Here is a 25116-nt window from a genome sequence, read left to right as displayed (position 1 = left end):
CTGTGTGTGTCTGTGTCCCTGTGTGTGTGTCTGTGTCTCTGTGTGTGCGTCTGTGCATCTGTGTGTGTGTATGTGTCCCTGTATGTATATATGTGTGTGTCTGTGTCTCTGTGTGCGTGTGTTTGTGTCCCTGTGTGTCTGTGTGTGTGTCTGTGTCTCTGTGTGTATGTATATGTATATATGTGTGTATGTGTATATGTGTGTGCATGTGTGTGCACATGTGTCTATGTGTATGTGTGTGTATATATGTATGTATCTCTGTGTGTATGTATGTGTCTATATGTGTACAGGGGTGTGTACGTGTCTCTGTGTGTGCATATGTGTACGTGTATGTGCATGTGTGAATGTGTCTATGTATCTCTGTGTGTATGTATGTGTATGTGTGTGTGTCTGTGTCCCTGTGTGTCTGTCTGTGTCTCTGTGTGTGCGTATGTGCGTCCGTGTGTGTGTCTGTGTCCCTGTGTGTATATATGTGTGTGTATGTGTATATACGTGTGTGTCTCTGTGTGTGTATATATGTGTGTGTATGTGTATATATGTGTGTGTGTCCCTGTGTCTATGTGTGTGTATATGTGTGTGTCTGTGTGTATATGTGTGCGTCTCTGTGTGTATATGTGTGTGTCTGTGTCTCTGTGTGTGTGTGTCTGTGTCCCTGTGTGTGTGTCTGTGTCTCTGTGTGTGCGTATGTGCGTCCGTGTGTGTGTATATGTCCCTGTGTGTATATGTGTGTATGTGTATATATGTGTGTGTCTCTGTGTGTATATGTCTGTGTATGTGTCCCTGTGTGTATATATGTGTGCGTCTATGTCTCTCTGTATGTGTGTCTATGTCCCTGTGTGTATATGTGTGTGTGTCTCTGTGTCTCTGTGTGTGTCTGTGTCCCTGTGTGTGTGTCTGTATCCCTATGTGTCTGTGTGTATGTGTCTGTATCCCTGTGTGACTGTGTGTGTCTCTGTGTGTGCGCCTGTGTGTGTGTATGTGTCCCTGTGTGTATATATGTGTGTGTGTGTGTGTGTGTGTGTGTATGTGTGCATCTCTGTGTGTACATGTGTGTGTCTGTGTCTCTGTGTGTGTCCCTGTGTGTCTGTGTGTGTGTCTGTGTCTCTGTGTGTGCGTCTGTGTGTGTGTGTCCCTGTGTGTATATATGTGTGTGTCTCTGTGTGTGTCTGTGTCTCTCTGTGTGTGTGTCTGTGTCCCTGTGTGTGCATCTGTGCGTGTGTGTACGTGTCCCTGTGTGTATATATGTGTGTGTCTCTGTGTGTATATGTGTGTGTCTGTGTCTCTGTGTGTATGTATATATATGTGTGTATGTGTCTATGTGTGTGTATGTGTATATATGTATGTATCTCTGTGTGTGTATGTATATGCATGTATGTCCCTGTGTGTATGTATGTGTATATATGTGCATGTCTCGGTGTATATATGTGTGTGTCTGTGTCTCTGTGTGTGTGTGTCTGTGTCCCTGTGTGTCTGTGTGTGTGTCTGTGTCTCTGTGTGTGCGTATGTGTGTCTGTGTGTGTGTATGTGTCCCTGTGTGTGTATATGTGTCTCGGTGTATATATGTGTGTGTCTGTGTCTCTGTGTGTGTGTGTCTGTGTCCCTGTGTGTATATGTGTGTGTGTCTCTGTGTCCCTGTGTGTGCGTCTGTGTGTGTGTATGTGTCCCTGTGTGTATATATGTGTCTCTGTGTATATATGTGTCTGTGTCTGTGTGTGTGTGTGTCTGTGTCCCTGTGTGTATATGTGTGTGTCTGTGTCTCTCTGTGTGTATGTGTATATATATGTGTGTCTGTGTCTATGTGTGTGTATGTGTATATATGTATGTATCTCTGTGTGTATATACGTATGTATATGCATGTGTGTCCCTGTGTGTATGTATGTGTCCCTGTGTGTATATATGTGTGTCTGTGTCTCCATGTCTGTGTTCCTGTGTGTGTGTCTGTGTCTCTGTGTGTGCGTCTGTGTGTATGTATATGTATATATGTGTGTATGTGTATATGTGTGTGTCTCTGTGTATATATGTGTGTGTCTGTGCCTCTGTGTGCGTGTGTTTGTGTCCCTGTGTGTGTGTCTGTGTCTCTGTGTGTATGTATATGTATATATGTGTATATGTGTATATGTGTGTGCATGTGTGTGCACATGTGTCTATGTGTATGTGTGTGTATGTGTATATATGTATGTATCTCTGTGTGTATGTATGTGTGTCTCTGTGTATATATGTGTGTGTCTGTGCCTCTGTGTGCGTGTGTCTGTGTCCCTGTGTGTCTGTGTGTGTGTCTGTGTCTCTGTGTGTATGTATATATGTGTGTATGTGTATATGTGTGTGCATGTGTGTGCACATGTGTCTATGTGTATGTGTGTGTATGTGTATATATGTATGTATCTCTGTGTGTATGTATGTGTCTCTGTGTATGTGTCTATATGTGTACAGGGGTGTGTATGTGTCTCTGTGTGTGCATATGTGTACGTGTATGTGCATGTGTGAATGTGTCTATGTATCTCTGTGTGTATGTATGTGTATGTGTGTGTGTCTGTGTCCCTGTGTGTCTGTGTCTCTGTGTGTGCGTATGTGTGTCCGTGTGTGTGTATGTGTCCCTGTGTGTATATATGTGTGTGTATGTGTATATATGTGTGCGTCTCTGTGTGTATATGTGTGTGTCTGTGTCTCTGTGTGTGTGTGTGTCTGTGTCCCTGTGTGTATATGTGTGTGTGTCTGTGTTTCTCTGTGTGTGTCTGTGTCCCTGTGTGTCTGTGTGTGTGTCTGTACCCCTGTGTGTCTGTGTGTGTGTCTGTGTCTCTGTGTGTGTGTATGTGTCCCTGTGTGTATATATGTGTGTGTATGTGTATATATGTGTGCATCTCTGTGTGTATATGTGTGTGTCTGTGTCTCTGTGTGTGTGTGTCTGTGTCCCTGTGTGTGTATGTGTGTGTGTCTCTGTTTCTCTGTGTGTGTCTGTGTCCCTGTGTGTCTGTGTGTGTGTCTGTATCCCTGTGTGTCTGTGTGTTGTCTGTGTCTCTGTGTGTGTGTATGTGTCCCTATGTGTATATATGTGTGTGTATGTGTATATATGTGTGCGTCTCTGTGTGTGTATGTGTGTGTCTGTGTCCCTGTGTGTCTGTGTCTGTGTCCCTGTGTGTGTGTGTGTGTCTCTGTGTGTGCGTCTGTGTCCCTGTGTGTATATATGTGTGTGTCTCTGTGTGTGTCTGTGTCTCTCTGTGTGTGTGTCTGTGTCCCTGTGTGTGCGTCTGTGAGTGTGTGTATGTGTCCCTGTGTGTATATATGTGTGTGTCTCTGTGTGTATATGTGTGTGTCTGTGTCTCTGTATATATATGTGTGTATGTGTCTATGTGTGTGTATGTGTATATATGTATGTATGTGTATGTATGTGTGTATGTGTATATATGTATGTATGTGTATGTATATGCATGTATGTCCCTGTGTGTATGTGTATATATGTGCGTGTCTCTGTGTGTATATGTGTGTCTCTGTGTGTGTGTGTCTGTGTCCCTGTGTCTGTGTGTGCATCTGTGTGTGTGTCCCTGTGTGTATATATGTGTGTGTCTCTGTGTCTCTCTGTGTGTGTGTCTGTGTCTCTGTGTGTGTGTGTCTGTGTCCCTATGTGTATATGTGTGTGTCTGTGTCTCTGTGTGTGTGTGTTTGTGTCCCTGTGTGTATATGTGTGTGTGTCTCTGTGTCCCTGTGTGTGTGTGTGTGTGTCCCTGTGTGTCTGTGTCTCTCTGTGTGTGTGTCTGTGTCCCTGTGTGTCTGTGTCTCTGTGTGTGCGTCTGTCGTCCTTCAGAGATCCCGTAGCAGCGGCAGGCACGCAGTGCTGTCTGGAAGGAATGGCAAGCTGGCACTACTCAGGGGCGCCCCCTCCCGGTCGGCGTAGTGACGACAGCGGCCCAGGGCTTACCAGGAACAGCTACAGCAGCAGCACCAGCAGAAGCAGCAGGCGTTGGAGCCGCGGCTCCCCGCTCCGTGCTGGCCCGGCGCGGGGCCGGTGGTCTCCTGGGCCGCGGGCATCTGCCGTTTCCGCACCTCCGTCCGCTCGGATCCCACGGGCTGCAACAGCGCAAGGAGAAGGGGAGGGGGCGGTTACCGCCACACAAGGCCAGGGAGTCCGCTGTGTGGACCGCTGAGAAGATGCACTGTGTCTCCCCACGTCATCTCCGCCAATTCGGGCCAAACCCGCTGCTTTTAATCCGTGAGTATCGCCAGCATTCACGCATGTCTAGCACCTGCCAAGCTCTGTGAAGAGACTGATGAGTGGAGGGTCCCCGCCCTAACGCCCCCGGGTCAGTGGGGGGCGTCAGACGAACACTCACAGCACCTACGTGACCACGTGGCGGCGGGGTCTACGAGGAGGGCGTTTCTCAGCCTGGGTGGTCCCTCCGGGCTGAACCACAGGGGCGCAGCCACAGCCGACAGCTGAGCTCCGGATGCCCACGAGGCCAGAATACGGACGTGCGAGGAAGCCAGGCCGAGATGTCAGGCATGCTACCCAGGCAGGAGGAGGAATTGTCCCAAGAGGGAGGCCACAAGTCCCGAGACCCCACTGACAAGACAGTCAAGTCTTAACTAGCTGCGAAACCTTGAAGAAGCTACCCCCCTTGGGTATGCGCAAAGCCCTCGGCCTCTGCCTGCCAGTGAGCGTTGGGCAACTATTCCCAGGAAGCAAGGGAGGGCTGTGGCCTGTGGCCTGCTCCGACCTATCCTGGCATCTGCAGGGACGGTCTCCTTGGCCCACCTCAGTGGAGGTCAGGCCACTGTAGGCGACGTCGGTACCCCTCAACCTCTCCTCTTCCCGAGGACCACAAGGGTGGTTGAAGGAGACACGCAAAAAAGCGGGGGAAGAATGAGAAATTGCTGGGTGCGCTTTTGAGTGTGATAGTATCATTCAATTGTTGGTGAAGTAAGAAGCAAAAAAATACCAAAGCTACATTAAAGAACCTTAAAGAGGCCTTTGGGATTAAATTCTGCATGTGTTACTCTACTCCAACACTAGATTTATCTCTTCCTACTGTGACCTATTCTTATATTCTATTGAACTTTGTCTTAATTATTATAGTTTCAGTGTATGTTTTCACACTGGGGAGGTGAAGTTCTCTTCATGAATTACAAAAAATTGTTTCTGGCTATTCAGGTCTTTTTTCATCCAGGTGAATTTTGGAATCAGCTTTTCAAAGTCCAGAACTACCATGTTGGGGTTTTAATCAGGACCACACTGAGCTTAGAGATAGATTTATGGGAAATGACATCTGCTGTAAAGTAGGCTTCATGCCCAGTGCAGAGCCCGACTTGGGGGGGCTTGAACTCACAACCCTGAAATCGAGACCTGAGCTGAGATCAAGAGTTGGTCGGTCCACTGACTGAGCCACCCAGGCGCCGTGGTAATTCTTATTTTCTAAGAGATACTGATGCAACTTGCCTCATTAAAAAAAAAAAAAAAAAATTCCCAATAGCTTCCCAGAAGAAGAAAGGATTATGAGGTGGTAATGTCAGTAGGTTTCAAGGGACTATGTTTCCAACATCTTTGCCAACACTGGGTCTCCCCAATCAGTACCTGAAATATTTGTTCATTTAGAGCCCGTCTTCTGTATATTTTAAAGGCTTTCCTCCAATAAGTCATGCATATTTTTGACAGGTTTATTTTGAGTATGTTATAGATTAGTTTTTGCTGCTGTTGTAAACAGCAAGCTTCTAAATAGTTATTTTGGTGCATAGGAAGGCTAAGTGTTCTATACCTGCCTTCCTGCTGAATTCTCTTATGGATTCTAGTATTCTTATGAATTCTTTCTACTGATTCTCTTGGGTTTCCTAGTTGGATGATTATACTGTCTATAAATAGTCACATTTGCCTGTTTACTTTCTGTACCTTTCCAAGTACAAGCATCTTTCCTCTCCTTGGTCTTATTTCACTGGCCAGGAGGTTCCATAAATATTGAAAGTAGCAGTATTATTAGGTAACTTTGTCTTCTTTAATTTTTAAAAATGTTTTATTATTTATTTTTGAGAGAGAGAGAGAGAGAGAGAGAGAGAGAGAGAGAGATAGCACGAGAGACAGAGCATGAGCCGGGGAGACACAGAGTCCAAAGCAGGCTGCAGGCTCTGAGCTGCCAGCAAGAGCCCGATGCGGGGCTCGAACCCAGGAACTGTGAGATCATGACCTGAGCCAAAGTCGGACGCTGAACCGACTGAGCCATCCAGGCACCCCACCTTTGTCTTCTTTAATGACAGCCCTTTGCCCACATGTGTCATGTGTGCTGGGGGTTTCCGGGAGAAGATAACTTCAAGGATTGAAGCAAACTTCCTTCTATCATTTACATAGTACAACATAAGTTGTGCCTGCCTATCTTATTAGTTAACATGTTTCATTTGTTTGTACATGCCTCATTTGTTAAATCTCGGGAAGACTTTTAACGATTTAGTGAGCAAACGCTGAGAGAACATCATCTGGTTGCTCATGGCTAAACACAGTCTTTAGAAATCAAAGGCAAACGTCATCGATGTCTGTTACACGTTTTTGAAAACAGCTTTATTGAGGTGTAACAGACATACAGTCTGCACATGCTTAAGGGATAGAATTGTAAGTTTTAGCATGTACGTGCCTGTGAAACCGCCGCCACAATCCAGACCACATTATCAACTGCAACCTTCCTCACACCCTGTGGGCGTCCCTCCCTCTGGCCCCTCTCTCCTGCTCCTGACCATCACTCACCTTTCTCCCACCATATGCCAATTTGCATTTTCAAACAATTTTATACAAATGGAATATTTTTTGTCCAGCTTCTTTCAATCAGCATAACTATTCTGCGATGGGTTATGTGTATCAATCATTCATTCCTTTTGTAAAAATTTCTGAGCAGTATTCCATTGTCTAGAGGTACACAATTTGCTTATCCATGTACCTACTGCTGGACTTGTGCCATATATATATATATATATATATATATGACATTGTCTTCTTCTTTAAAAAAATTTTTTTTAATGTTTATTATTTTGTTTTTGAGAGAGAGAGAGACAGAGTGTGAGCGGGGGTGGGGCAGAGAGAGGGAGACACAGATCAGAGGCAGACTCGAGGCTCTGAGCTGTTAGCACAGAGCCTGACATGGGGCTTGAACTCACGAGCTGTGAGATCATGACCTGAGCCGAAGTTGGACGTTACCCAATGGAGCCACCCAGGTGCCCCAAGACATTGTCTTCTTTTGAACATGGAAGTCTTTCATCGGACAAGATGAGAAGTGTATGTTGCTGAGATGATATTAAAATTTACAGCATGGGGTTCAGTTGGAACATGTTTCTAGTTTGTTCTTCCACATTGAATAATACTTGATGATTATGTTCTTTTAGTATTTCTATTGGACTAGTCATGGTTGTTAACCATTTTCCTAACTTATAATTCCTTTCTTTTCTCAGTGTTCCACATTTCAATTCATCTTTGTAGCTTCAACTTGGTCTCATAATCTATTTAATTTTTCCTCCATTTAACGTTAGAATCTCTTGTATGGTTTCTTGGAAACCTTACATGTGGTTCAGTAATTTTGACATCTTGAATCACTTAAAGCTTTGGATAAACAAGAAATATATGGGTTATTCCTATAAAATCTACAAATGACCTATCCCCTCTTAGCTCCAAAATTTCTAGATGAATAGTTGATGATGAATGATGAAATCCTAGATGAATGGTTTTCACTCGATTACTAGACGCTGGAGTGTTGGGTGGAGGCAGCAGTTAGCCTTGACGATTTATGCCCTGCTGAGCCGTGGTGGAACAGGAGAGTGTGAGAAAAAGCAAACAATGCTAATAAAATCTGAATATTAAGGATCAGCAACATGTTGATAATTGTTGAAGTTGTGTCATTAACACGTGGACTGTGTTGTACCTTCCTCTCTACATTTCAGTAGGCTTGAAAATTTTCTTTAATAATTTATTCTTCAAATTTAAAATGTTGAATTCTATCACAGTTACAAATCTATTGAGAATATGAATCTATTAAGAATATGAATTTCCTCCTCTGAATAGTTGATGAAGTAAATTAAATTAATGAATTTCTTAATTTTGAATCACCCTTCCCTTACTAGGTAAACTCTTCTTGGGTCTAAAAGATGGTTACTCTTATATTGCTGAAATGGATTAGGTTAATATTTTATAAGGGATTTAAAAAAATCTGTCTGTCTATCTATCTATCTATCTATCTATCTATCTATCTATCTATTTTAGGAAATTATTTTCGTCCTGACGATTTGCAGTTTGCCTGTAAAATTACTGGAATCTTGTAAGAGTGGCTGGTAGATTATGTTTGCAATTTCTTCTCTGACTTCTGTTCTTCTTCAGCTTCTTTCTTTGAGCATCAAACACACGAATTAAATGGATTCGACCTATTTACAAGATTTTTAGAATAAACCATGGGTATGACTTAGCTCAGCCAGTCTTTCATATGATGACATATGGTCTGATCGGCCGAACTAGCTTCATGGATCTTTTTTTCCTTTGCCTTCATCGTATCTGTGGCAGAACTCTGTACACATTTCGTTTCCATTTGTTCTTCCCAGCTAACATGGAGTCAGCGCTTCTTCATCACGGCTACTGTCTTCTTCTTTTGGTAGGTGCCTGGTATAGACTGCTGGGCATCACTTCAGTGTCTGGAAGACTCAAGCATAGCACAGGCATAATGCCCCAGTAGCTGGCTGCCTTTGCCTGAGGAGTTCTGTGAGTGCAAGACCAATGTCAGTGGCCTCAGATGCTTTATTCTATCATTTATGGCATTTCCTCACCCTGAGGAAATGGGAATAACACGGGTTGGCAATTTATTAAATATTTAGATCTTAACCAAAGGATAATCCTACTCAAACATGGCTTTTCCAAATTCCCAGGAACCTGGCATTGAAGAGAATTCCTTCAAAGTTCAAGTAAAAGCCAAGGCAAACTCTTAATGTTGACCACAGTCTTTCAGTAATTTGGGATAAAAAGACGTATCTTAGAAAAAAATTTTAACCTACCCATAATTAGCTCAGGAAGGTTATTTCTTATTTTCTGGTAAACTTAAGCCTGGTGGTTGGATTCCATTAATAGCTGCTTATTTCCATTATAGTTTCCAACCTCTGAGAACAGCCATTTCTTGAACTGCATGTTGGGAATATGATGACACATCAAGTATTATATGAAAACAATCTTATCTCTAAGGCCTAAGACCCGAGCTCCTGTTAGAATCATGGACAACGGTTGGGGTGCCTGGGTGGCTCAGTCGGTTGAGCATCTGACTTTGGCTCAGGTCATGATCTCTCTGCTTGTGGGTTCGAGCCCCATGTTGGGCTCTGTGCTGACAGCTCAGAGCCTGGAGCCTGCTTCGGATTCTGGGTCTCCCTCTCTCTGACCCTCCCCTGCTCATACCCTGTCTCTCTCTCTCTCTCTCTCTCTCTCTCTCCCTCCCTCAAAAATAAACATAAAAAAAAAAAGAATCATGGGCAAGGATACAGATTCATAGAAAAGATCCCAGTGAAGGAGAACCAAGCACCTTAAGGGACATAAATTCAAAACCATCCTGAGCAATTCGTGGAAAATGATCCTACCATCAGGGGACAGTTCAGGCCCTTAAAGAGTTAAACCAATATACAAGGAAACTTGAGAGGACTAAGTCCCATGAAGGCAACCCCAATCCCAAATCCATCTACACAGCCTCTGAGTTCCTTTTTCTATCACAAACCTTGGCTCTTGAAGTATGTTTCCTCTGGGCAAGTACCCCTCTGTAGATCACACGTGAAAATTACTGAAGGGAAACCTCACTAAAATCGAGTCAGGGATCCAGAAGGGGGAGCTCTCACCCCTTATGGCTCAGTGTCAATTAAAGCAAGAACCGTCAATTACAGACCCCAACAGAAGACTCCCTAACAGGAAAGAATCATCAATTACAGGCCACAACAGGAAAAGAGACACATGGCATCTCCTACAAGAAACTGACGACCCCAGCAACTCAGCCAATGGGAAACCATCATCACCATGAACTCTTGCTTTTCTCAAATGTGTGTATTTTCAAAACAACCCCTCCCCCAACTTCCTCCTTCTCCATAAAATAACATTATTCCCCTTTGTTGGACTAGCCTATGGTTTTTTGCAGTGGCTTGCCTGTCCTGCATTGCAATTTTCTGCTATTCTCGAATAAACCTGTTTTTTGCTGGTAAAAGAACTTTTACTTTTATCACGGTAAATGTCCTTAATTTCTGTTTTCATTTCTACTATTCTTTATTTATCTACTTGCTTGAAAACTATTTTGTCAGTTTTCTCCTCACCTCTGGCACTAAATTCGTAGTTCGTTTATTTTCAGTCATTGCTGTTTTCTAATTAATGCATTTTGGGCTACACATTTTTATCCAATTATTGCTTTGATCATAGCCATGAGTTTTGATGTGTGGCACTACTGTTGAATTCTAAAGAGCTCAAATCTAATTTCAGCTCAGATTTTTTTTTATCCAAGGTTTTTAGAAGTTTATGTAAAAAATTTTTTTTAAATGTTTATTTTTGAGAGAGAGAGACAGAGTACCAGTGGGGGAGGGGCAGAGAGAGAGGGAGACACAGAATCTGAAGCAGGTTCCAGGCTCTGAGCCATCAGCACAGAGCCCGATGCGGGGCTCGAACTCACAAACTGTCAGATCACGACCCGAGCCGAAGTCAGACGCGTAACCGACTGAGCCACCCAGGTCCCCCTTAAAAATAAACTTCTGAGGGGCGCCTGGGTGGCTCAGTCGGTTACGCATCTGACATTGGCTCAGGTCATGATCTCGTGGTGAGTTCGAGCCCTGCATCAAGCCCTGTGTTGGGCTCTGTGCTGACAGCTCAGGGCTTGGAGCCTGCCTGGGATTCTGTCTCCCTCTTTCTCTGCCCTTCCCCTGCTCACACTGTGTCCCACTCTGTCTCTCTCTCAAAAATAAACATTAAAAACATTTAACAAGTTTATTTTTAGTTTCTTGACTAGCCTGTCACTAGCTATATCTGTATATTTTTTGCACTGATTAGAAAATGTAGCCTGACTTTACGACTTCTGAATATATTGAGATTTTGGGGTAATCTTCTTCGAAGTTTAAAGAGGTAGCTTTACTTACAGTTTTGCATTTTTCAGAATATCATATAAACGAAATGATACAGTGTGTAGCCACCTCTAGAATTTTCCATTCGTTTTCCGGGATCATAATGTCAATGGATGCAAGAACCTATTAGTCTGGGCACTTGCGCCACAGCGGGCATGGGGCGGGCCCAGCACAGGACACTCGTCCTCGCGACTAACAACTCCATCATTCCCGCGACGCTTTTATTATCCTATGTTGCAGAAGTAACCGATTTGAGTTTTGCCTTTTCTCTGCCTTCACACTGAAGAAGCTACTAATGAAGTCAAAACGGGGCGGGAGGAGAAGGCAGAGAACTATTTCCGGTATTTTATCGCTTTAGGAATTCCAAGTACACCAACCCTACTAGGTCATAGGTTTGGACTACAAACAAGCGTGAGACCCCTTTTGCACTAACCACACCGGCACACTCACCAATTGTGCCTTCTTTCCTGTCATGCCCTATACCTGCCTTCCCCGATATTTTTTTCGAGCCTGTTCAAGCGACTGGAACAAAGCTCCCTTCCTCAGGAGCCACTTCTGGTCATTTAACTTCCACTGCTGGCTGAGCTCCCACTGACAGTGGCGCTGAGATGCACGAAAAGAACAGTGGTGATACTCCAGGAATATTCTCTGTGCTGCAGCCTTAAGAGAGACTCTTGTTTCCTTGTTCTCTGCAGTAACGTTTCTGAGTACTTGGCAGAATTTGCTCCTGATTTTTACCCTTCTTTTGGTCTTCCTGCCTTTTAAGTTTCCGCAGTCTGGAAAAGCTTTTTTCTAACATTATTTTGCCCTGGATGCAGGATGGGTTTTCACAGGTACCACCTTTACTCGTATAGTCTACACCTCGATCCTGACACGCGGGGCAAGCACACCCAGGGCGCGCTTGATACGAGGCGCAGGGCTGAGTGTCAGCCTCCCGCAGGTTCTGCAAATGTGTGTTCTTCAGGTTGGGTGCTCACCGCAGGGTGGGGGCAGTGGAGGGAGCTAGGACCCAGGACCCTCTCAGACGGTGCCTAACTCCTGAAGAACTAGAAGGATTCAAGTGAAGGGGCTGGGGAGAGGGAACTGGTAAAAGTCCTTACACGCGTTGGAGGGAGATGCAACTCTGGTGTGATGGGCTCCGGGCTTCTGGGACCCGAAAGGGGCTATTTCTGAAGGTGTTTGGCTTTGAGTGGGGTTAAACCCCATGGGATGTCTCTTTCATTCAAGAATCTGTACCATGGGGGCGTCTGGGGGGCGTCTGGGGGGCGCCTGGGGGGCTCAGACTCTTGACTTCACCTCAGGTCATGATCTCACGATTTGTGAATTTCAAGCCCCGCCTCGGGCTAACAGCGTGGAGCCTGCTTGGGACTCTGTCTCCCTCTCTCTCTGCTTCTCCCCTGCTCATGCTCTGTCTCTCCCTCAAGGTACATAAATAAACTTAAATAAACCCCAAAGAATCTACCCCATGAAGTTCGAAAAACAGACCAACTGAAATCAGCAGGGTCCATTTTACTACTCAGCTCTCCCTGGGGCTAGCTTAGCTGCTTAGTCCGAAAACAGCAACAGGAGAACGTGGCTTTCTCTGAGTCACACGGTCTAAGCGGTAACACCGGATCACCTGATGCTAAGTAAGTCACAACCAGGCCCACTGCCCGTCGAAGGCTTCCACCCGTTATTACTAGCTACTGGGAAAGAAGCTGAACCCAGGTCAACGGTGATGTTTCTGTTTTCTTTAGCTGGATCCTGAGATAAACCAATTTCAAGTCTGAGGGAATGGCGGCACATTGCCCTGTGGTACAGTCATCACCACAAAGAAGTCCAACTCATTCTAGCTCATGAAAGATTAACGAAGAGCTGGAAGCTACTTGCACTGACTTCGACATGGTCAAATGGACCAAAACTCCAACCGGAGCTGTGTCTTCTATTTTATATGACCCAGAGAGCTAACGGTTTCTAGTAGCTCATGGGTTTTGGTGGGAGATCTGAACTCTTCCTCTGTGTAAAACTATGAGCTTTCAAAAATTTCTGTCTTGGTTTTATTGTCTGAATGATTTGGGGGCTATTTTAAGACAAAACCGGCTCATTGTTCTAGAAGGGGAAGTCAACTGAAAGCGTACTAATAACAATAGACATTTTAGAATTACAATTACTTCCAGATGGATGCTTACACATGTCCTCACCTCTTAAAAAAAGTACTTAAGTATGTTACCATCTGTTTTGCAGTGACTTTGAATGGAAATCTTTACTCTTCTGTTTAAATAGCTGCGGCCAAGTTTAAGACTACAATAGTCATGTCTTTCGCTTCTTTTCTGTTGTTACTAAGTGAACATATTGTGTAACTCAACTTTTATGATGGCTTTTGGGAAATATTAGAAGTAGTAAGAGGATGATCTGAAGGAAATTAATCAATTATGCATGTTTTAAGTTGTTCTTTCTTAATGCCAACCAACAGTTCAAGAACATCTTGCGAGTACTGATTGAAATCTTCATCCTGGGCTTTCCTTATCCCAGGAGACCATGGGAATTTCTCAAGGAGATTGTAGATGGGTGCATTCCCCATGATAACTTAGCCCAGAGGCACCTCTCAAAGTACTGAATGTGAACTGAAATGCTTGTGGGCCTGCTTTGGGGAATCTTCAAATCATTAAAGAATGTGTCAGTCAGTCATTAATGGTGCACATGAGAACTTCTGCCGGCTTTTTAGTGTTTCTCAGCAAGGAAGAGGCCCTCTAACAAGAATTTATGAGCAATCACTGCAAATTGCAGGGACAAAAAAAGGACAACATATTTGCAACATGGAAAAATTAATGCCTACATTCGAACTTACTTCAACGGACAAACCTACCCATGGTCTCCCTCTTCCTGTCTCGATAGCAACGCTGTTGTCTCTCCAGTTGTCTACGAAAGCTTGAAGCCACCCTCTGCTGCTCCCAGTCACAACTCCTGGCAAAGCCAAATGAAGTCTGTCCCCAGGATGCCTTTCACCTCCACCCCCCACTACTTCTCCGCGTGCCTTAGGTAACGTTTCCAGCCTTGGATTATGAAGGAAGTCTCTGCCTTCCATTCTGGCCTTGGCTCACTAGAAAAAGGGTAAAATTCTGGAAGGAGCTATGAGAGAGTCATCATTGCCCTTCCTCCCTCTATGGTCTTTCTTTTTTACTCCTTCTGAGACACCATTTTAGGTGGTACTTGGTAGGGAAGGAGTTGACTTTGCGATGAGTGTGCTTTTGCTTGGGAGATACATTTTCATTTTGGATAGCTGGGAAGGTGAGGCTGGGGGAGCAGAGAAGCAGAGGTTATCGGGGGCACCTGGCTGGCTGTCAGAAGAGTGTGTGAACTCTTGATCTCAGGGTCGTGAGTTTGAGCTCCATGTTGGGCATAGAGATTACTTAAAAAAAAGAAAAGAATAGGTTTTATTTTTTTCTCTTTTTTAATGTTTATTTATTTTTGAGAGAGAGCGAGAGCAGAAAGAAGGAGGAGCTGAGAGGGAAGCACAGAATCTGAAGAAGGGACCAGGCTCTGAGCTGTCAGCGCAGAGCCCGATGCGTGGCTCGAACCTATGAACCACAAGATCATGACCTGAGCTGATGTTGGACGCTGAACTGACTGAGCCACTCAGGTGCCCCAAGAACAGGTTTAAGGGAAGCAGCATGGACAGTGCTAGGTCATCAGGGTTAGAAACCTGACAAAGACCATGGGCAGAAACTGGGCAGGACTGTGGTCTGCTTCTCGTAGTTTCTTGTCTGTTATGTCCCAGGGACCTAACTGCTGTGGAAGGTGGCTGGCTGGAGAGCTGATGTAGTCAAGATACAGTTAATATGAATTCTGGGGCTATGTCAGCTAGCATTCCAGATTAGTCAAATTTGACACACTTTTCTAAACTGGTATTTCTTTTCCTGTAACAATTGTTGGGTGTCTCATCTGTTCACCATACCCAAACATTTTAAAAAGAAACCTACATCAAAACATCAATACAGTGGTTTTTTCCATGATGGTGGAATAGGAGTGCCTAGCATATAGGAGGCACTAGAAATAATAGATGCAAGATATATGGACATGCCTATATGAACATACATACATGCACGTGCACACACACACATGCACAATATTGATAGCACAACGGCTCCATAGATTAACCTGCCCGTTTTCATTTAGAGGAAATTAATTCCCAATGTATGAACAGATTCCACCTGATCCCTCTGTCAAAAATATAAAAATCAGGGGCTCTTCGGTGGCTCAGTCAGTTAAAGCAACCGACCATGGCTCAGGTCATGGTCTCATGGTTCGTGAGTTCAAGCCCTGCATTGGGCTCTCTGCTCTGAGAACAGAGCCCGCTTTGGATCCTCTGTCCCCCTGCCTCTCTGGCCCTTTCCCTCCCCCCCCCAAAATAAAAATAAAAACATTTAAAAACCATAAAAATCAGTCATTTCTGGGGGTGCCCGGGTGGATCGCTTGGTTAAGCCTCCGACTCTTGTTTCGGCTCAGGTCATGATCTCACGGTTTGTGAGTTCAAGCCCCGAGTCGGGCTCTGTGCTGACAGCGTGGAGTCTGCTCAGGATTCCCTTTCTCCCCCTCTCTCTCTGCCCCTTCCGCTACTTGCTCTCTCGCTCTCACTCAAAATAAATAAACTTTAAAAAACCAGTCATTTTTGTTTTGACATTTGAAAGTTTAGCTTTTTCTTCATTTTCACAGCAAGGTCCCTGATGTAATAGTCAGTGTAACGATACCATTGCAGACACAGCCCGGAGCAGCTGAAATAAGGAGGAAATACCAAGTGATGGCGGTCACACTGCCGACGGGAGTGCAAACTGGTCCGACCACTTTGGAACACTCCCAGAATCCACGAAAGCTGACCGCATGCGCACCCTCCGTCCCAGCCGCTGCAGCGCTTAGTACACATTCCCCGGAAAGGGTGCAGCAAAAGCATGCGTTACTAGGCTACTCTTGGATGCACTATACACAGTAGCCTCAAACTACTCAAATGTCCATCAATGGCGGGATGGCTAGATTGCGGTGTGTGCATCCAATGGAGTATTATTCGGCACTGAGCATGATCGATCTACAATTACGTCGACACACGCAAGAATCTCACCAACAGGGGCGCCTGGGCGACTCAGTCGGTTGAGTTTCGGCTCAGGTCATGATCTCACGGTCTGTGAGTTCGAGCCCCGTGTCGGGCTCTGTGCTGACCTCTCAGAGCCTGGAGCCTGCTTCGGATTCTGTGTCTCCCTCTCTCTCTCCCCCTCCCCTGCCCATGCTCTGTCTCTCTCTGTCTCAAAAATAAATAAAAACATTAAAAAAAAAAAGAAAAAAAGAATCTCACCAACATCGTGGAGTAAGAGGAGCCAGACGGAAAAAGACGGTGCCCTGCGTGGTGCTATTGCAAGAAAATACGAACCCTGGCGAAACCGTCCTGTGCGGTCAGGGGTCAGAGCAGGGCTTCGCCTTGGTGAGGACGTTTCTGGGAACTTGCGGCGCGCGGTCGCCACAATCTGGATGCCGGTTACAGGGGTGTGTGCGGGGGGTACATGCGTCAAACCATAGGCGTGCTTTTCTCTCTGTCTGGCATGGTTTTAAAGAAAGCGAGCACGAAAACAGGAAAGCCGAGAAGACACGGGAATGGAAGGAGGGTGGAACAGAGGTTTATAATTATCCCGGGTGTCTGCCACCTGCCAGGGCGTCCTGACTTCCCGCGCCCAGGAGGCTCCAAGCAGGGGAGCGCTCGCGGGAAATCTTCCCAGCGCTAAGAGCGTGCACATGGGTCTGCAGGTGCTGGCTCGCCTCCGCACGTGTTCCTCTGCGATCCACTCTCGCTGCCAGGGGTCTGCCCCATGCTTTCAATGTTTTTGACCCTGACGTCGAAGAAGCAGAGAGCGTCATGGAGGAGGCGTGTTTTAAAGCGTGTAAGAGTGCCTGAGATGCTGTCCATTTCACTCGGCAGCCCTCCAAAGTTCTTGGCAGAAATCTGGAGTCCAATGAGCGCGATCGCGGCCTTGCTCGCGATTTTTGTGTGTGCCGCAGCATCCTGGGGCATTGTCAACAAGACATTGTGAGAAATGGTTGACATCCTTCCTGGCTGCTTCGTTTCACGGTTTCTCAAAGGTGGAAAATATGTCGAGTCTTTGTTTGATGACTTATCCGGGGGATCAGGCAAAGAAAGGGTCAAAAGGTTAAAAATATGACCACGTTGTTTGTTTTCAAAGGGTTTTCCTGCTGAGCTGGTCACACTTTTATTGAGCTCCCCAGTGAAGCGGTCCGGGGGTGGGGGTGGGGGGCCGCGGGGTGAGCCTGACCGTCTCTGCCACGGGGGCATGTTCTAGTCAAAGAAGCAGACAAAAACCATGACAGCGAACAGGTAAGAAAACTTCGGGCACGAGATGTGCTAAAGGATGCTAAAAGGGTTGACACCCCCCTGTAGCATGATGAGGGTAGTGGCCAGGGAAGGTCTCTGAGAGGGGGACCTGAGATGAGACCAACGATTTGGAGGTAGGCACACAGAAATGCTGGGGGTGCTTCTAAGAAGGAATTGCAAATACGAATGACACTGGCACGTTCCTGGAACACGCAGGAAGGGTGGTGAATGATGAAAGGTGGAAGGCGTTGAGCACACGTGAGCCAGGGGGATAAGGAGCTCAGAGACCAGGGACCTCGGATTTCTCCAAGAGGACTGATGGAGAAGTGCCAGAGTGAGCCAATGGGCCATGGGCGTGGGTTTCGGGACGGGGTTTCGGAGGCGGAGCAGCAGGTGACGGCTGACTCCAGGGATGGTCACATAAGTGAGGGCTGAGGTGTGGGAGAGGAAGAGACTTCTGGAACCGAGAAATTAAGGAGCTGAGAGGCCAAAGGGTGACACGGGTCATTTACAGGCAAGTTGAAGAGATCAGGAGTGATGACAGGGCCAGTGTTGGAAAGGAAATGGCACCCAGATGCTGGAGTCTTCTACTCCAGAGCAGGGACCAGAGGCTGCACAGATGGCTGAAAGGGGGCAGAAGCAGGCTCCAAGGATACGCTTTCAAAAGAAGTCTATGTTTTTTAAAATTGTGGTAAATTTACATAAAATTTATCATTTTCACCATTTTTAAGTGTAGAGTTCAGTGGCACTAAGTACATTCACACTATTGTCCAACCAGAACTTTCTCCTCTCCAGCTGAAACTCTGAATTCGTTGAACACTGACTCCCCGTCCCCACCCACCCCCGGCCCCTGGCAACCACCACGCCACTCTCTGTCTCGAAAGTTCCTCCAATAAGTGGGATCATCCAGGATCTGTGCTTTGGTGTCTGGCTTGTTTCAGTCAGCCTCGGGTCTTCGAGGTTCAGCCATGTTGAAGCACGTGCCGGAACTTAAGAGGTAGGGTTTTGAGGGAAGAATGTTTTGGAAGTGGCCACAGACCCCTGTCTTACTTCTAAGGATGGAAGTAATGGGTACAATTTCAGGGGCGCCTGGGTGGCTCAGTCGGTTAAACACCCGACTGGGGCTCAGGTCATGATCTCGTGGTGCGTAGGTTCGAGCCCTGCCTCGGGCTCTGTGCTGATGGCTCCGAGCCTGCAGCCTGCTTCGGATTCTGTGTCTCCCTCTCGCTGCCCCTCCCCCACTGCGCACTGCAGAAAAACGGCTGCAATTACCAGGGCCAGGGCGGGAGACGTGCCGTCCGAGGAAGGAGCCAGGTTTCAGGGGGAGAAGGGAGACAAGGGCCGTTGAGACACTTGTGAGAAGCTGGGACGTTCTGCCGATGGCACAGTGAGCTCCAGAGAGCACAGCGGCTCCGCTGAAGCCAGACCACAAGGCGACCACCTCGGCGGGGACCGGGATCAGACACCCAGTGAGCATTCCAGGTTTATTTGGGGAAGGCCTGCAAATCTTGGGCTGGTACTTAAAGAATAGTTGTTGGGGGCACCTGGGTGGCTCAGCTGGTCGAGCATCCAACTTTGTTTTTGTTTTTATTTTATTTTTGAGAGGGGGGGGAGGGGCAGAGAGAGAGGGAGACACAGAATCCGAAGCAGGCTCCAGGCTCCGAGCTGTCAGCACAGAGCCCGACGCGGGGCTCGAACTCACGGACCGAGAGATCATGACCTGAGCCGAAGTCAGACGCTTAACCGACTGAGCCACCCAGGCGCCCCTCTTTATATATACTTTAAAGCTTATTTATTTTTGAGAGAGAAAAAATGTGTAAGTGGGGGTGCGGCAGAGAGAGGGAGACACAGACTCCGAAGCAGGCTGCAGGCTCTGAGCCGTCAGCACAGAGCCCGACCCGAGGCTCGAACCTCCGAACCATGAGATCGTGACCTGCGCCGAAGTTGGGCGCTTAACCGACGGAGCCACCCAGGTGCCCCCCTAAAATGCTGTTACTTTAACTGACTTTAAAGGCAGTCTGTGGGACTGCAGGCATCCAAAAGAACAAAAGCACTGGCTGTGAGTTCGATCCTGACCTCCTGGCGCTAAGGACGTGAGCCGACCCAAGTCATTTGCCCGCTGGCCAGTCCCACCTGCTGTTTGACAGAGGTAACTTGCCCCGGGCCTGGTATTTAATCCCAGCTGTTAATCTGGTTAGGTGTGACAAAGCAATTCCCTGGCTTAGAGCCCAGACACATCAGAAAAGGAAAGGAAAATACCCAGGGGACAAAAATAGGAGGGAGAACCCTGGTGGGGAACAGCAGCTGCCGTGTGTGGGGGCAGGGGAACCAGGTACACACGAAGAACGCGGGCTCTGAAGTGGCCAGGGGGAGAGGGATACAGGGCATCACACAGCACTGGGTGGGGTCGGCGTGGGGACTGGCAGCCCGGTTCTGGAAGGAAATGCTACATCCATAGCCCAGAGCTGTGTGCGGTTGCTAATATTTAGAGGTCTTTTTTTAATGTTTATTTTCTATCTTTGGCGGGGGGTGGGAGGGAAGGGCAGAGAGAGACAGGGGAACAGAGGATCCGAAGCAGGCTCTTCTGACAGCAGTGAACCTCATGGGGGGAGGGGGGGGGGGGCAGGGGGCTTGAACTCACGAACTGTGAGATCTTGACCTGAGCCAAAGTCAGACGCTTCACACACTTGGAATTTGTTAAAGTCTGTATTTGAGGAAAAAAAAAAAAAAAAGAGAAGAAGGTGCCATGAAAACACTTCCCCAAACATCATGTTACAGTGGGAAATTCAAAAGAACGTGCCAGTCACATTCCGTGGCAGCATTTCAGGGCTCGCTTTTACACGGAGGGGGGTTGCTACAGAGATCAGGAATGCCAGCTGTTTCCTTGGTTGAAAGCACAAGTGCTCTTGACTATTACGTTCACGGTCTTTCCTACATGCAACAGTGGAGGCGTGGTTCCCAGAGCGCACGTGGAGAAACAGAAACGCATAAAGCTTCACGGGTTACATTTCGGATTTTATTTAACAGAGAAGACAGTGCGGAAGTGCAATTCGTGCCACATCGGCCCTCGCTGTTCCGTCTTCTGCCTACCACCCCCCTCTCTCTGGTTTTGAAGGCTGACTAAATCTAGAGCCCAGAGGGTATCGTGTATTGTATCGTACGTGCCTCCACGTAACCCTAAGAATGTGAATCGAAATTCGATGTGGATTTAAATCCTCTAAGCACTCACTCTCGAAAGCGTCCGAAGCATGGGCTGTTAAGAACGAAGCCAGTTTCTTCTGTGGTCCTGAGGGGATACAAGGAACATATCCTCCCAACAAGAAAAAGGACAAAGCCCCTCTCTGCTCCCCTAATTGCCACCCCTGCCCCATTCCTCGCCACACTCGGATTCCCTTCAATACTAGGACAAGGGTCTGGGAACATCTGGTCTCCTCAGAAACATTTCTGGAGGTGCCACAGTTTCCTCCACTCAGAAGACTTGTCCTGATTAACCACGCAGAGGGGGAAGTGCAACCTTCCTTGTCGAAGCCAGCCAGGGAAGCTGAAGCTGGGAAAAGGCCGTGCAGGGGCGAGGGTGAGGGGGCTAGGGGGCTGCCGATCAAGGAGGCATTCCCTCCAGAGGGACAGGGCATCAGAGGGCGGGCCTGGAGCTCATACTGTCAAGGTCTTTTGGTGGCCAGAAGGCTCCTGTTATACCTGCCAAATGTATCCAGACACACCTTGTGCCTGTTAGCCGCCCTGTCAATGGTGAGCTGACCTACCAAGCATCCAAAAGGCCCTTAGGAGGGGCGCCTGGGTGGCTCGGTCGGTCAGGGTCAGGGTCAGGCTTTGGCTCAGGTCACGATCTCACGGTCTGTGGGTTCGAGCCCCGCGTCGGGCCGTCTGCTGTCAGCACAGAGCCTGGAGCCTGCTTCTGATTCTGTGTCTCCTTCTCTCTCTGCCCCTCTCCCACTCATTCTCTCCTTCTCTCTCTCTCAAAATAAATAAACTTAAAAAAACCCCACAAAGGCCCTTAGGAAATAACATCCTTAGCATCACTAACAGGGGTTGGTCATCCAGACTCGGTGCCCTTCCGATGCGAGGAAGTAGAAGTTCAAGCACCATCCATGAAGTGGTCTAGTTAAGTCCCTGCACCCACCTAAGTCGAGTCCAGCCTTTGGATCTAACATCTAGTTTGCAGAAATTTAGGGAGCAGAGGAACAAGTTAAGCATCATGAGGAAGAAGCAAATACATTCGTGATGTAGGACAATCCATGGGGCAATGGGTCCAGTTTTTTCCAAAGTTAGTACGTGAAAAAGATGAAGGGTGGAGAAGGCAGTCGGGCAGAGACGAAGGAGAACCAACGTGATATGGTCAGTGTTAGGGACTAAATTGTGTCCCCCAATTAAAAAATTTTTTTTATTGTTTATTATTTTTGAGAGAGAGAGAGAGAGAGACAGAGAGCAAGCAGGGAAGGGGCAGAGAGAGAGGGAGACACAGAATCGGAAGCAGGCTGCAGGCTCTGAGCGCTCAGGACAGAGCCAGACGCGGGGCTCAAAGTCACAGACCGCAAGACCATGACCTGAGCTGTCGTCGGCCGCCTAATTGACTGAGCCACCCAGGCACCCCATGTGTCCCCCAATTAAAAAAAAATTAATGTTTATTTTTGACAGAGAGCGAGCGAGAGAGAGAGAGAGAGAGAGAGAGACAGACAGACAGAACATGGGGCAGGGGAGAGGGGGAGACACAGAATCCAAAACAGGCTCCAGGCTCTGAGCTCTAGGCACAGAGCCTGACGCGGGGCTTTGAACACACGAACCATGGGATCATGACCTGAGCTGAAGTCGGGCGCTCAACTGACTGAGCCACCCAGGGCGCCCCAGTCTCCCCAGTTTTATGTTGAAGTCCTAATCCCCACTACTTTAGAACGTGACTGCATTTGGACACAGGGTGTTTAAAAGAGGTGAGTAAGTTAAAATAAGACCATCAGAGTGGGGTCACGATACAATCTGACCGGCGTCCTTGTAAGAAGCAGAAATTTGGACAAAGACAAGGAGGATGAGCACGCACAGAAGGAATAACACGGGAGGGCACCGAAGAGAGCTGCGAGCCACGCCAGGGACAGGGGCCTCGGGAGAAACGAAACCTGCCCACACCTTGAACTTCTGGCCTTCAAACTGTGAGAAAAGAAACTTCTGTTGCGGTGGTATTTTGTTACGGCAGCCCTAGCAAATGTTAAATGATGCAGATGTTAAATGTTAAGTAGATGTTAAAGGATGTTACAACAGGGTTAATTTTGGTGGGTTCGGTATTATACCGAAAAGGTATATACACAGAAAAGTTATTCTCAAATGTGCTTAGTAAAGGTTATTAGGTTTCTTAAAGTGACGTTCATTTTTATTTTAAGTGTCTTCAATGAATAACATTTGTAACGAAGCTTCCGATCATGTCCCCCCCGACCCCCCCCCCAAAATGATTCGCTGAAACTATGGAAATGCTAAACGCTAAGGACAGGGCATCCTTTTTTTTAATCACAAGTGAGAGTAAGACCTCACCCAGGGCCGTGGAAGCCTCCACCACTCGGGTCCAGTCAGCTGGGGCTCTCCTAATGCATGGTTTATGCTGGCCACAAATCTTACGGACATCAGATTTGCTAGCTGAAGAACGAATTTTCCGCCAGTCACAGCAGATGGATTGTGAAATGTACGGATGGACGTGAAAATTAAGGATAACCAAAGTGCACAAAACCTGTGCTCGTAAGTAGCTAACCACTCTTCTCTACTCCTTCCAGGACTATCTGGGCAATTTTTTCCTCTTCTTTTTCACAAATTCTACTTTCCTACATAGAAAATTCTCCACGATCCTTTAGTGGATAGTAGCACTGGGTCCTCAAACTTTGACTTCCATGCGTGGTCAGTTAGACTTTTTCATCCTGTGACAATGACAGCAAGCTCCCATCCTATTTAAAGCTTTTAGGGGGCGCCTGGGTGGCGCAGTCGGTTAAGCGTCCGACTTCAGCCAGGTCACGATCTCGCGGTCCGTGAGTTCGAGCCCCACGTCAGGCTCTGGGCTGATGGCTCAGAGCCTGGAGCCTGTTTCCAATTCTGTGTCTCCCTCTCTCTCTGCCCCTCCCCCGTTCATGCTCTGTCTCTCTCTGTCCCAAAAATTAAAAAAAAAAAAAAAAAAAAAAAAGTTGAAAAGAAAAAAAAAAAAGCTTTTAGGTTGTAGGCAGTTTGAGTCTCCAAAAGCTGCTACCATTGAAGTTATACACACAGGCTTTTGTTTCCCTCTGGCCCTTGTTCATTAGTACTTTTGAAGCTTGTTCAATGTCCCTAAGTTTTCCTCCTAATGCGAAAATGCAAAACGTAGAAATGGTGGATACCATTAAGGAACCTTAAGGAAACTTAAGTTAGATCCTCTGACTTCATTTCCTATAGGAGATTGTCTTTAATGGAAGTTTTGGTCTGTCTTTCTAACGTTTTTTTCTTAAGAGTGCACAATTTTGGGGGCGCCTGGGTGGCTCAGTCGGTTGAGCGTCTGACTTCGGCTCAGGTCACGATCTCGCAGTTCGTGAGTTCGAGCCCCACGTCGGGCCCTGTGCTGACAGCTCAGAGCCTGGAGCCTCCTTTGGATTCTGTGTCTCCTTCTCTCTCTGCCCCCACCCCTCCACTCTCTGTCTCTCTCGCTCTCAAAAATAAATAAACATCAAAAAAATTTTTTTAAAAAGGGTGCACACTTCTTCTAAGAAATAACATTGCTAGAGGTTGAACGTCACATAGAAACTTTCATATAAACTGTTTCCTACAAAGACGCAGTCATACTTCATTCACACTTACATTTAGGTTGTAGATGAGAGGTAGGCAAACATTTTCCAGAAAGGACTGGAGGGTGAATATTGTAGCCTTTGCCCGCCATTTCGTCTCTAAAGCAACCGCTCAGCTCTGCTTCCATTAGCACAAAAGCGGTCACGGACATCACATAACTGAACGAGTACGGCTGAGTTCCCATAAAACTTCATGGACGTTAAAATTCAAATTTCAGAATATTTTCACGTGTCACGACACATTATTCTTCTTCCGATTTTTTCCCTCCAACAGTTAAAAAGTGTGAACATTGAGCCTCTGGGCCAGTGAACACATCTAGCTGCTGGGAGGGTGGTGTCCCCACAGAGGGTGTGGAGGCCCCATGCCCCTCCCCCATGCCTTGCCCTCCACATCTCTTGCACTTGGCTGTTGCTGACTTACTGACCTCCGCTGAGCAAGAAGGAATGCTACTAGCAGACTGCTTTGGATTTGAACTGTAACTTCCTGAGTCCCCAGCCTGCCAGCCTAGCTCTGCAAGAGTCTGGATGTGCCAAGTTTCCACCATCGTGTGAGCCATTTCCCCAAAATAAGTCCCTCTCCCTCTCTCTCCATATATATATATATATATGGATATATGGATATATATGGAATATATATATATGGAAAATAAAAATATTGCATTTTAATTTATTTTTTAAATGTTTATTTTTGAGAGAGAGCGAGAGAGCAGGGGAGGGGCAGACAGAGATGGGGGGAGGGGCAGAGACAGAAAGAGAGAGAATCCCAAGCAGGTTCCCCACTGTCAGTGCAGAGCCCGACAGGGGGCTCAAACCCATGAACCATGAGATCATGACCTGAACTGAGATCAAGAGTCAGACACTCACCTAACAGCCACCCAG

At 46.8% G+C, this 25116-nt stretch overlaps 1 protein-coding gene across 3 annotated transcripts in view; it reads right to left on the bottom strand.

Annotated features, from left to right (window-relative positions):
* RGS20 (regulator of G protein signaling 20) overlaps positions 1–25116 on the bottom strand; it is an 87874-nt gene that overhangs the window by 18097 nt on the left and 44661 nt on the right. For all 3 annotated transcript variants that reach the window (XM_047842396.1, XM_047842395.1, XM_047842397.1), the window contains one exon: positions 3914–4062. In XM_047842396.1, the coding sequence (XP_047698352.1) occupies positions 3914–4062 (149 nt within the window). The remainder of the gene's footprint in view (positions 1–3913; positions 4063–25116) is intronic.

The sequence above is a fragment of the Prionailurus viverrinus genome, chromosome F2 (genome assembly GCF_022837055.1).
Source record: "Prionailurus viverrinus isolate Anna chromosome F2, UM_Priviv_1.0, whole genome shotgun sequence".
NCBI classification, from domain to species: domain Eukaryota; kingdom Metazoa; phylum Chordata; class Mammalia; order Carnivora; family Felidae; genus Prionailurus; species Prionailurus viverrinus.
The sequence above is the reverse complement of the archived record's forward strand: the minus strand, read 5'-3'. Positions and strand labels throughout refer to the sequence as shown.